The sequence below is a fragment of the Leguminivora glycinivorella genome, chromosome 21 (genome assembly GCF_023078275.1).
Source record: "Leguminivora glycinivorella isolate SPB_JAAS2020 chromosome 21, LegGlyc_1.1, whole genome shotgun sequence".
NCBI lineage: Eukaryota > Metazoa > Arthropoda > Insecta > Lepidoptera > Tortricidae > Leguminivora > Leguminivora glycinivorella.
In genome coordinates, this window is record NC_062991.1 from 13,094,081 (window position 1) to 13,106,915 (window position 12,835).

The 12,835-nt window shown below is 40.1% G+C and overlaps 1 protein-coding gene and 1 non-coding gene across 4 annotated transcripts; both read right to left on the minus strand.

Moving 5' to 3' along the window:
- Positions 1-450: 450 nt before the first annotated feature.
- Positions 451-6,592, minus strand: LOC125237545. Of its 3 annotated transcripts, XM_048144672.1 has the most exons (3): positions 4,814-6,127; positions 4,271-4,369; positions 451-562 (listed from the first exon to the last, which is right to left on the minus strand). In XM_048144672.1, the coding sequence occupies exons 1-3, from the start codon at positions 5,745-5,747 to the stop codon at positions 555-557; spliced, it is 1,041 nt and encodes a 346-aa protein (XP_048000629.1). In that variant the 5' UTR covers positions 5,748-6,127; the 3' UTR covers positions 451-554. The 3 variants fall into 3 exon arrangements, with proteins under 3 accessions (XP_048000629.1, XP_048000628.1, XP_048000630.1); XM_048144671.1 differs by having other exon boundaries at positions 4,271-6,120; XM_048144673.1 differs by lacking the exon at positions 4,271-4,369 and having other exon boundaries at positions 457-562; positions 5,388-6,592.
- A 5,810-nt stretch (positions 6,593-12,402) lies between these two features.
- Trnam-cau lies at positions 12,403-12,474 on the minus strand. Its single transcript has one exon. It is a non-coding gene; the product is annotated as a tRNA-Met (tRNA).
- Between the last annotated feature and the right edge of the window lie 361 nt (positions 12,475-12,835).

The window sequence follows — 12,835 nt, forward strand, 5'->3', positions numbered from 1 at the left end:
AGAAAGTAAGAGTTAGGTCTTCTACTGTACCACAGAACTATCAAAATTCACTATTGTTTGAAATATCACAAGACAATTTAACTGTCACTCAAATCATTAAATTCAACTTTAAAACAAAAATACAACCGATAATGACTATTTAATTAAAACATAACTTACCAAGAGGCGATCCATGATTGTCGCCTGTCGTGATGCGCCCGCGCTTATATATGTCGCTAATGAGTTTATTTTACTAATGAGAATGTGCGTTATCGTTGGTGATGAACGAACATTGCTCTTGGAGACTTATCTGATCAAGTTATTGTTAGGGTCCTACTGGGACTTATAAATAATAACGCGGACTGTATCAAAATAGGCTGGTTTATTCCGCCTTAATTACAGCTTAAAATCCCGGCCAAACAGTTTATAAATTAATTCGGTATTCGTCCGTTGCCGGTGAGGTAGGTAAAGGGCCTGCCGCGATGACGTCGCGATCGCCCGCCGCCCGCGCGTCTCCTCCCGTGCGTATGTCGAGTACTCAACATGCTGCCCGGGTTGAAGTAGTAGAGAAGACTTCAAGAATCTGGAAGGGGACAGATGTTATTGTATGCCCTTCGAATAGTTCCTCTCCTTGTCCTTATTTCAGCCACTCTGCTGATCCCGTCACTGCCTGGGTAGAGCTGAGTTACGCGCCCTAGAGACCATACTAAGGGTGGAAGAGTCCGATCTTTTATAAGGACCAACGATCCGAGTTTTAACTCTTTGCTTGAGGATTGCCACTTCAGCTTTTGCTGCAGTAAACCGACGTACTCAACCGAGAATCGGGACCAGAAATGCTGCCGGATGAGCTGGATTCGTTTGTATCGTTCCAGGCGATTGATGTTCACATCGGACACTTGTGGTTGAGGTATAGACATAAGTGAGCGGCCAATTAAAAAGTGAGAAGGAGTTAAGGCCGTAAAATCAGAAGGATCAGTGGAAAATGGAGTGAGAGGACGACTATTCAACGCTGCTTCAATTTCAGTGAGGCAAGTCGCCATTTCCTCATAAGTGAAGTGTGTAGTTTGTAGCAGACGCTTAAGATGATGCTTTGTAGAGCGAACGGCCGCTTCTGCAAGACCGTTGAAGTGAGGTGTATAAGCAGGTACAAATTTAAATTCGATGCCCTCCTGCGCTACCTGACTTTCGAGATCTGACTCCATCAGGAGTTGTGCCAGTTCATTACAAGCGCCAACGAAATTAGTTCCATTGTCACTTGTAATGGACAATGGTAACCCGCGACGAGAAACGAAACGCTTTAAAGCGGCAATATACGCCTCACTAGAAAGAGCCGTGACGAGCTCGATGTGACAGGCTTTGGTCGAGTTGCAGATGAAGATTGCCAAGAAGGACTTTATAAGCTTGCAGCCTCTACCTTTCCTGTCTGCTATCAACACTGGCCCAGCGTAGTAACAATGTAAAAAAGGGAATTCTAATTGAGTTCGTGTTGAAGGTAACTGCCCCATGATGGGCTGAACTGTGTCATGTTTAAAGCGAAGACATCGTACACATTTATTTACGGTGTTTTTCGCAAGATTTGTGCCACCTAATGGCCAATAAGTTTGCTTTATAGTTCCTAGTAGGAGTCGGGGCGGGGCATGCAAACATTTGATATGATAATGTCTAAATATGATTTTTGTTAAGTGGTGTTTGCTGCATAAAAGAATTGGATGCTTAGTATCATAGCAATAAGGCGAATTATCTAGCCTGCCACCAACTCGCATGATACTATTTGTATCTAAGAAAGGCGTTAATGAAATTAATCTATTTTTGTTAGGTAGTGCCTTGCCAGTTTTTAGAACAGCATATTCGTCAGTGAACATTTCTTGTTGTGCCTTTTGAGTTATAAGAATTAACGCATTTTGAACTTCTTGAACTGAAAGATGACCAGTTAATTTATTGTTCTGATTTTTACAATTATGTATGAATCTTAGTAAATACGCGATAATATTTTGCAAATTTATGAGTCTTGATTTGTCTTGAATTAACTTACAAATACGATCAGTGCTAAAATCATCTACAAGCGCCAAAGAACAGGTAATCAACTCAGGTAGATCATGCTTCGCGTGAGTGTTAGGCATTTTTGGCCATTCAGATTCTGGCTCCAACAGAAATGTCGGACCTGACCACCATAAGGATAAAGCGCTGATTTGGTCAGCCTTCACCCCACGAGAAACAAGATCCGCCGGATTGTCCTTCGACGGTATGTAGCTCCACGTGTGACCTGCAGTGCTCTCTTGGATCTCGTGGACCCTGTTGCGAATAAAGCTTTTTAAATTATTTGGTGGTGTACTTAACCACCCCAGAACAATAGTAGAGTCACACCAGAATCTACGTTGACTGAATTGAAGAGTCAATGAGCTTACCACTTTGTTACATAGCCTTGCAGCCAACAAAGCCCCACACAATTCAAGTCGAGGTATCGTGGTGGGTTTTATGGGGACTATTTTACTTTTTGAGGTTACAAGATGCACTTGCACCTGACCTGATATATCAATTGAACGAATATATAGACAGGCACCATATGCACGCTCTGAAGCGTCTGAAAAGACGTGGATTTCATGACTCACTGAGTTATCAGCAATCACCCAGCGAGGTACCATTAAATAGTTGAGAAGAGGCAATGTTTTAACAAATGATAACCACATTTCCTTTATTTCCTGCGAGACTTCGTGATCCCATGAACATTTTTCAATCCAAAGTCTCTGCATTACAATCTTTGCCTCCACAATGCAAGGGTTAACTAGGCCTAATGGGTCAAATATTTGGCTAATGACTGAGAGAATGTGCCGTTTTGTGACGATTTCATTAAATTCAATACTGATAGCAAACGACATCATATCAGAGTCACAAATCCAGTTTAGACCTAAGGTTTTTGAAGAACTATTTCTATCGGTACTTGCAATATCTAGAATATTATTTGTCTCTGAATTGGGTGCAATATGTTCAAGAATATACTTATTATTCGATTGAAATTTTCTTAAATTAAATTGCGCTGATTTCAGTGTCGATATGACGCCCTTGCACAACCGAATGGTGTCCTCGATAGTCGACGAACCGCTCAAGTAATCGTCGACATAAAAGTCACGCTCAATCGATTGTTTGACGTCGCTGTCGAGGGCACTAGATCCCAACGAAACCAAACACTTAGTTGCTAGGTACGGTGCCGAAGCTTGCCCAAAGCTGACGGTGTTAAGAGTGTACGTTTTTAAAGGATGTGAGGAATCATATCGCCAAATTATCTGTTGAAGAGAGCGTTGAGAGGGGTGAAGATCAATCGCCCTATACATTTTCTCGACATCACCAGTTACGATATACTTATGCTGTCGGAAACGAAGCAAGATGGAATATAGATCCTCCTGAACTGTTGGTCCAACCATTTGGATCTGGTTAAGGGACACGCCAGAGGTTGAAAGTGCTGACGCGTCGAAAACCGTACGAAGCTTTGTAGTCTGGCTGGACTCACGAAGCACACCGTGATGTGGAAGGTAGTAATTGACCTTGGATTGAAGACAGCCAGCCTCCTTGTTCTCAGTCATGTGACCTAAACGCTCATATTCCCGCATGAAGTCGATGTACCTTTCCTTAAAAATCGGCTCTCGAGTAAACTTACGCTCTAGAGACAGAAAGCGGCACTTTGCCCTTTGAAACGAGTCTCCTAAGACAGCAGGATCTTCTTTCAGCGGCATTGTGACGATAAATCGGCCATCCTCGTTGCGAGTCGTAGTACGGTAGAAATTTTCTTCACAAGCGCGTTCCTCTGGTGACAAAGAGTGCTTAGCTGCGACCGTGTCTAACTCCCAAAAACGAGTTAAGTCTGGGTTTGGCTCCACCTGTGCAAAATTGCAAACTGGAGCAAAAGATGGTGACGCACGATGGGTAAGATCCCTAACCACCAGCCAACCCAGTCTCGTTTCGAACAACTTCGGTAACTTTTCACCTAAATCAATAGAATTGTGACCTAAGACGGACCAAAATACATCAGCCCCAACTAAGATGTCTATATCTGACGATACATTGAAATAAGGGTCAGCCAAAATGATTCCTTTTGGAATTGGAATATGGTCTATATTAAAGTTTGAAGTTGGAATTTTTTCTGTGACATGTTGTAATATGTAACAGTCTACTGTGAAACTGTAATTTTCATAAGACGACATTATTGTAAGGCTGCAAGTCTCTGCAAGGTGTGATTTTTGCTTATTGACTCCAGTCAACGTGGAGCCCATACTACGCCGTGGCAAACCCAGCTTACCGCAGAGTGATTCCGTTACGAAGTGGCAGAAACTTCCGTTGTCAAGAAGCAGCCGAGCCGTATGCACGTTGCCTGCGTTGTCGCGCACCTTCACGATCGCTGTGGACAGGAAAGCATGCGGCGCAGTAGTACATTGCGGTATTTGCGGTACATCATGACCAGATGCAGCGAAGTTACAAATAGCAGAAGTCGTGGGCTCAGAATGAGCCACTGATTCATGCAGATGTAAAAGTGTGTTATGTCTCTGTTTGCAGTATTTACATGACACAAGATTGCAACTTTTTTCTAAGTGCCCAGGCCGTAAACAATTAAGACAGACGTTCGATTCTTTCGCCTTTTGAATACGACTTTCTATAGGAAGGGCTCTGAATGTTTCACAGTTAAAGAGAAAATGAGTTTGATTGCACACGGTACATGTAAATATTTTTTTATTCTGCTTATTGAATGTTTTGTTTGGGGTTTTTTTGTTAGATGAACTACTGTTGTTAGTTGTAACTATACATACATTAGTGCTATTTTTATTTTCAAATTTATGATTTTTACCTTTACTTTCTTGCAAAGTCTCCAACAAGTCTGCCCGGTTGCTAAGGAAAGTAATAAATACTTCTAAGGATGGAGGGTGAGAGAGCGTATTCCGATGCTCCTCCCATGCCCTATGCGTCACACTATCTAATTTTTCCGACATCATATGTATAATTAACGTGTCCCAATGTTCAGTTGGTTCATCCAATGTCGAAAGTGCACGTAGGTTTTTATTTGTAACGTCAATAAGACGTCGAATTGAAGCACAAGATTCACTGTGAATTTGCTCGACGCTAAAAAGTTCCTTAACATGATTATTTACGAGCAACCTTTTGTTATCGTACCTACTGCACAATAACTTCCAAGCAGATGTGTAATTTTCAGATTTAAAATCTAAGTTGTCTATGACAAGTAAGGCACTACCTTTCAAAGACGCGCGAAGATAATGTAACTTATTAATATTATCCATATCGTCCCTGGAATGTATCAATGAGACAAACGTATCTCTAAACTCAAGCCAGTGTTGATAATGTCCTTGAAAAGTAGGCAAATCTATTTTTGGCAATCTAACACAATTAGATTTATGACCACCTGCCTGACAATCCTCGAAACTCGCCACGGATCCCTCGCGTGCAACGCCCAAGGTCGCGGCGGTCAGCGGTCGCGCGCCTAGCAGGTTGCGCGCCCCTGCCACCAGCTCGTGGTACTTTGTTTCGAAATCTTCGCGTTCCGAGTCTGACGATTCCGAAAGCATCTCGATCTCGTCCTGTAATGCGTCGAAGGCGGCGTATAAGGCATCGAATTTATTAAATCTGCTTTCTAAATCTAACAGCTGGACTGTGGTAGGCTTTGTTATAGTGCCAAAATCGTCTAAATAATTACTAAAAATTGTCATTTTGCCCTTTATGCAGCTACGCTTCCTAATATGCTGTTTAAGAGTATCTGCAGCCGACATGGTAAAAAAATAAGCAATCAGATGTTACTCTAATGACCCAGTTTAAATAACTATTTATGATAATTAAGTTCAATTATAGCGTAAGCAACCTTATTGCAATACTAATTAAGGAAAAGTTAAATGCAAGCGCCCAGCTGTGCTTGTTGCTAGCCGGCGATAAGAAGCGTGCGAATCTCGTAAACAAATTCCTTTTATATGGCTACTATTTGACTACTTATTGAATTTTAGCAAATTAAAGCTTATAAGCGCACGAAATAATAGCGAAATAAGATTGCAATTTTATTAAAACTAATACTTATGATGAAATACGAAATAATTCACTGAAATCGATTGCAGTTTTAATATTTTAAATTTAATGGAAAGGAAGCTTTTATAAGGAAAAGATATGGAACGAACTCACGTATGTCTATAAACATCCACAAGTGACTTGTGATCGATGATGTGAAATTCCTTTGTTCTCACGATGACTCGCACTTTCAATGTGATGTTCAAAGTCCGTTGCAATGGAAATTTCCGAATCACACTCTATCTCTGGCGCGCGCAGTTGCTAGGCGAAGTACCCGAGGAGACAATGATGATGAGGAGTCTTTGTTAGGTATCTTCTACAGCTGAAGACCACGTCCGAAGAGCCAGGAGAATTTTGAAGGCCGTCGACCGTTATTCTCGCGAATTAAGACGGTGAGAATCCTAAAGGACCAATGTTAGGGTCCTACTGGGACTTATAAATAATAACGCGGACTGTATCAAAATAGGCTGGTTTATTCCGCCTTAATTACAGCTTAAAATCCCGGCCAAACAGTTTATAAATTAATTCGGTATTCGTCCGTTGCCGGTGAGGTAGGTAAAGGTGAGTGTGTGTGCCGCGCGCTGCTCGCGGGCCTGCCGCGATGACGTCGCGATCGCCCGCCGCCCGCGCGTCTCCTCCCGTGCGTATGTCGAGTACTCAACATTATCGTTAAGAAATAATATTTAACAATAATATTATCTATAATGACTTATAACCGTTTTAAAGAACGGGTGCACGGGACGTACCGTACTAAAATACATACGCCGTGGCTTGCGTGGCCGTGGGCGACGGTCGCGCGATGGTCGAGCGACGGCGATGCGACGCATACGCAATCAAACCTTATCGATATGGAAGTATGAGACGCGACGGCGACGGTCGCGCGACCGTCGCCCACGCAAGACACGGCGTTACTTGCGCCCTTTCTCCAAAATTGTTGTGCCACGCTCTATTTGGGATCGGTCTATGATCACTGACAACCTGACATGACTAGTAAATAATAAGCCTGATATGGTGAGAATATCGTGAGAACCGAGAAGGATAAATCTAGCAAGTATACGCAGAGTGGCACGTTGATTCGATGATCATTGTTCCGATTATCGTTTAGCTTTATTCGAAATTAATGGGATGAAACTATTGTAAATTGTGATATGACTCTATTGTAGTGACAGGTAAATAAATATATATTAATTAGGTTAAATAAATTCACTGAGTGCCATGGTAGGTAAGCTCTAGAAGACTTGTAGTGTGGCTACTCAAATATAAATAACCGAAGTAGGTATTGATGTCAATGACATATCGAAAAAGGCTAAAAGTATCTTGTATCAATTTTATTGTGTCTTCTGTCTTACAGAGAAAATAAGAGACATAATTGGCATGACATTGACAATATTGGTGTCTCGGGTGTCCATGGGCGGCGCTTATCACTTTCCATCAGGCGGACCGCCTGCCCATTTGTCTCTTATCTCATAAAAAAATACTTGTTAGTAAAAATACTAGGCACTTCTAACTCCTATCTAAACAAAAGCCAGTCAAATCTTCGCTGATTGGCACAGGTGCGTCTCGACGGGTCATATAACCGTAATAAGCGTATGCATGATCTCCAGATAATAAGAATACAAATGGGAATACATCGCGAGCACATGGTGCGCGAATATATCACAGTGATGATTTATTTATAAAGATATCTGTCAGACGTGTAGGTCAGATTTTCTGCGGTATTTTTTCTAGTCGGAAAATAAAAAGTTTGGTTATCCTTACTATAGATTCTCGAGTAGTTAAACGTTGATCATTTAAGAGTGTTCTTTAGAATTTTGTGAGCACCTTGGTTGCTTTATTACGTAGGTACCTATACAGCGCGTAAAGCTAATACGAGCGAAACTCTTAACGGTCGTGAGAAATGTAATTAGATTAACCTAAAATTTAAATAAATAATTTATCCATACAAAATAATTTGACCAGCAATATGTAATGTAAACACACTCGCATTAAACTCTCGTTGACAGTATTGCCTGTCATCGCAACTATGTTTACAGTGCCGCTGAGATTTTTCAGAAATTAATTATGTGGTGAAAATTACACGCTGTATTCATAACGGTCATAACTGACAGCCACTGAATAAATTTTAGTAGCCCTAAATAAATTTCTTTTGGTAAGGTTGAAGGAGGCAAAGCAAAAGTGTTACGCCGTGTCTTGCGTGGGCGACGGTCGCGCGACCGTCGCCGTCGCGTCTCATCGCATCGTCTACTTCCATATCGATATGGTTTGATTACGTATGCGTCGCATCGCCGTTGCACGACCATCGCGCGACCGTCGCGCTCGCAAGCCACGGCGTCAGATACAAACAGGTAGGTACATAAACTTATTGGAAAATCCCATACTACAAGCATAAGCTTTTTACTCTATCTCAATTTGTTCCTTTCAGAAACGAACTCTTACTCAACAATATACATAATGTTCTACGAACCTGCAGTCACAGAAGAATAACCACAACTCTCCCAACCTCGTACCTGACACTTCAATCCAAGGTATACGTGACTGTATTGCTTTTGAAATGGCGTCCGTATTCGTATAGCAGTATTATGTTAGATAGGTATGTGTGGAAGTTGTTATGTATTTGCGAATACCTGCATTTTATTCCGTGAAGTGGGCACAGCTGTGAATGTGCTCGAATAGTCATAGGATCTTTGAGATCGCTTGTAGCAGGTTGAGCATTTGAACATTAAGGGGCTACTAAAGGAGCGACTGACAGCTCATAGGCCACGCTTGTCAATTACCTCAGCCCCCGCAAGCACGCACACATAGAAGCGCCGAAATGCGTTCCGCGGAGCAATAGCCCAGCTAAAGCTCCATCTAGCTTCATAAATGTAAACTACAACTATCGGCAGTCAGCCAAAGAAAAATATTTCGGCAAAATGACATTGACAATTTCACGCTTCACAGATGGCGTTGTAACTAATATTGTATTCAATTCATTCGCCCAATGTCAAATAACAAAACGAATGGTTCTTAATGTTTATATCAAAGCTACTATACGTTACTATAGCTTATGGAGTTTTTTCTACACTCCATATTATGCGCCTTAGGAGATTTTGTAGAGACAGCTATAATATCTATATTAACGAATTATTCTTGGGTATAGGTTTAAGTAGTTTATTTAACCCCTCTTACAAATAACATTTCCTTGCTACCTAGGTATCTAAATCGCGTTGTATTTTTTTTATTGTTTTGCAATACTTACTTTACTTACCCTTTGGAATATACCATACGTTCTGCAACACTGCTAGCCCCGTGATGTAGGTAAGTGCGTTTTCACATTATCCTATCCGAAATCACATGTAGGACCGATATCCCATATATTTACGCCGTCATCTTTAAATTTTTCCTTGTACTTCTTTCCTACATATATCCGATGTCAGATTGGATAATGTGAAAACGCACTACGTACCTACAGCGAGTCACTAGCCCCGCAATTCCCGTTTAGTTTGTACATTTGGATCAAGTCTCTGATTTGGATAAAAATTGGTAGGCTGATAGTCCATGATGCTGAGCAAGATTCACTAGGTTTCCCAAAATGTCCTAGATTGACTGTAAGAAACTTTCCTTTTTTGTTACCGAAAATGCATAGAAATCTGGTAACAACAAAGGAAGGTTCTTGCTCAGCATCACTGGACTCTATCAGCATACCAATTTTTATCCAAATCGGAGACGTGATCCAACTGTACAAACTTAATGGGAATTGCACAGCCGGCCTCTTCACCATTTTTTAGTTCTATTTTTCACACCCGTGGCGCAGCAGCTACCAGTAGGCCTAGCACATGATGGCCGCGAGAGTATGTCGCCGCGAGATAGATGCCACGTCTTCTTCTAACTGTATTAATGACATAAGGACGGGTAGTCTATCTCGCGGCGACATACTCTCGCGGCCATCATGTGCTAGGCCTACAGATCTTGCTATGCCACTATGCGAATACAGGTGATGCTATACGGAAACGGTCTAAGGAAACCTCTAGATTTGAAATTAATGAAAATTGGCGTAATTTACAGATTTTGCAAGAAAAAAACACTTCATTTTAATAACTGTCAAAATTAATTTTCTGAACTTTTTGCTGATATTAATATGAAATTGAGTCTCACTCAATTGTTCTAAAATGATCAATGGACTCTATTGTCAAATTAAAGGTGACAGCTAGTAACTAGAGTTGCCAAAAGCAACTGAGTAGCTACTGACGCCACGGCCAACTCATTTATTTACTTTACATATTTTTATCAGACTTAATAAAATTTTAATTCAAAATGTTCATGTTTCTCGAACAGTTGTCCCTTATGTTTTATTTCTGAATGGTATATAGTACCTACATTACGATACAAGTGCAGAAACTCGTGTCGAATTTTTGACAGCTTGTTTAGGATTTCCTCTTCGCACGTGTATCGTACGATGTTTTTCAGTGCCTACCCTACATATGACCCTTTGAAATTTCGACCTGACAGAAATAGCCTGGTATGCGAACTTGTTCTGAAAAACACCATACATGTAAGAACTGAAATAGTAGGTACATTATTAACATTTGGCATTTTCGCGAGAATAATCACCAAAAATATTTTTTCTAAGGTAGGTAAAATTTATGGTTTTCCTACTCAGAATCACGAGCCCTTTCGATACATACATACATACATACAATCACGCCTGTATCCCATAAAGAGGTAGGCAGAACACATGAAACTACTAAAGCTTCAGTGCCACTCTTGGCAAATAAGGGGTTGAAAGAAAACGAAACTGTGACATTGCAGTGACAGGTTGCCAGCCTCTCGCCTACGCCACAATTTAACCCATATCCCATAGTCGCCTTCTACGACACCCACGGGAAGAAAGGGGGTGGTGAAATTCTTAACCCGTCACCACACAGGTCCTTTCGATCTGGGGCAAAAAACAAGAAATAAAAAAATGGTCCCGAAATTTTCTATTATTTCGCATACTATTCACTTTGTAACCGCAGCACAAAGTGTTTGAAAAATGGTAACGAAGTGGGAAAAATTAATTTTTTTTTGCAAATTCAACAAGCTGCAAATTCCACTTCATGCCAATTGAAATTTAAGAAAATTCATCTTTAGGTATGCAAATTCGTCTATTTAACACAACATGCTGCAAATACTTTTTTTTTTTGCAAATGCAACATTTCAGAAATTCAACTTCTGGCTGGACACCACCTCAACTCACTGGCACCTCAGATCAGATACTACGCGAAGACCAATCAACATAGACTTACTTTAGATTATAATTATATTGTCTTCGGTTAGGACGATAGTTATTTATTACTCATGAAATAAAACTAGCTTTTAATGTCGTCGTCGGAAAACATCAGGATATATTTATAAGTAAATTAATTATACGCGATTTAATCTCTTTTCATTCTTAGAAAGAACGTTGAGTTTGCGGTCCCTTCATTGTTACACGGATCCGAATTAGGGTCCATGTAATGAACGTCCGTGTACCCGTGTTACGTCGTATGTCCAAATTCATGGAATTTAATTTTAAAATGAATATTGCTAATCACAACAATAAATTGCTGTAATATTTAAAAAAAAAGATGATAATTGCTTATTATTAACAATAAATATGGCAGGGATGGAACTTGGCAGGAAGAAGAAGTAATAGCTTGTATAATTAATTAATTATGCAATCATGCGCTTATTGTTATTATTTTTTAATGTAAGGTACAGCGGGGCAAATCTCGACTGGGGGCAAATGTAACTGGTCTATTTTTTTCATGTTTTACAATGCTTGAATTATTAATTAGAGTGTCCACTGGGGGCGATACGGGATTTTGTCACTAAAATACCGGTTGAAAATAAGAATTTTCTGAATTCGAACGCGTGAGACTCAAAAGCCGGCCCGCCAGTGGATCTATGTAGAACTCATCATCATGTATGTAATAAATAAACGTTTCTTAGAAATAAACAGATTTTTTTTATCATAATATAAAATGGATCAGTTACAATTTCCCCCCAGTCAAGATTTGCCTCTCTGTACCTTACCTGGTACTATGATTATAACAGATATACCCATTTTAGACTAGCGGTCCCGTATGGTATCACTTAAATTCATTTGATTGAATTGATTGAAGTCTGTGTGTCTTGTAATTCGATAAAAGCTACTAACATTACGTACACTTTGTTTTATTGTAAATTATTAATTTTCTGTATTTACATTACAATTAGGGAACAAATCAAATTATTTTATTGAATATTTTTCGATTTGTTTTTTTTATTTTTTCAAGTAGTCACACTAGTTCACACTACTATATTAATTATAAATTTAAATAGATATCATACACGAAAGAAAAAACGACAGGGCCCACCAGGGGCCACTGGTGGCTGAGCCGGGAATCGAACCCGGGTCTTCAGCTTATGCGGCTAACGTCCTTACCACTAGACCACTCGCCCGCCCCCGGGTGGCGCCCCCGGCTATATTTAAATTTTATTTAAATTTATAATTTCTTTATTTACATTAATTATCGCCTAGCCAACTTACTCCGAAGATGGGGTAAGTTAACTAAGAGTCTGGAGTTTAGAAAATCGAATAGATACGTGTTATAATTGCATATTTGCATTATTTGCATATTATTTATTAATACTTGCGTCAAAAATAAAGGGTTTAGAGACCCGAATAGTTCTTCTATCTGTAACAACAATTATTTTCATTAAATTGATTCAAACATCAAAGATATATGAGCTGAAGCCAAAAGTTAGTCAACTATCCCCGGTCTCCCCTAACCTACTTTTTAGGGTTCCGTAGTCAACTAGG

Coding starts and splice junctions, on each gene's coding strand:
- LOC125237545 (XM_048144671.1), bottom strand. CDS start 5,747: ATGTCGGCTGCAGATACTCTTAAACAGCATATTAGGAAGCGTAGCTGC.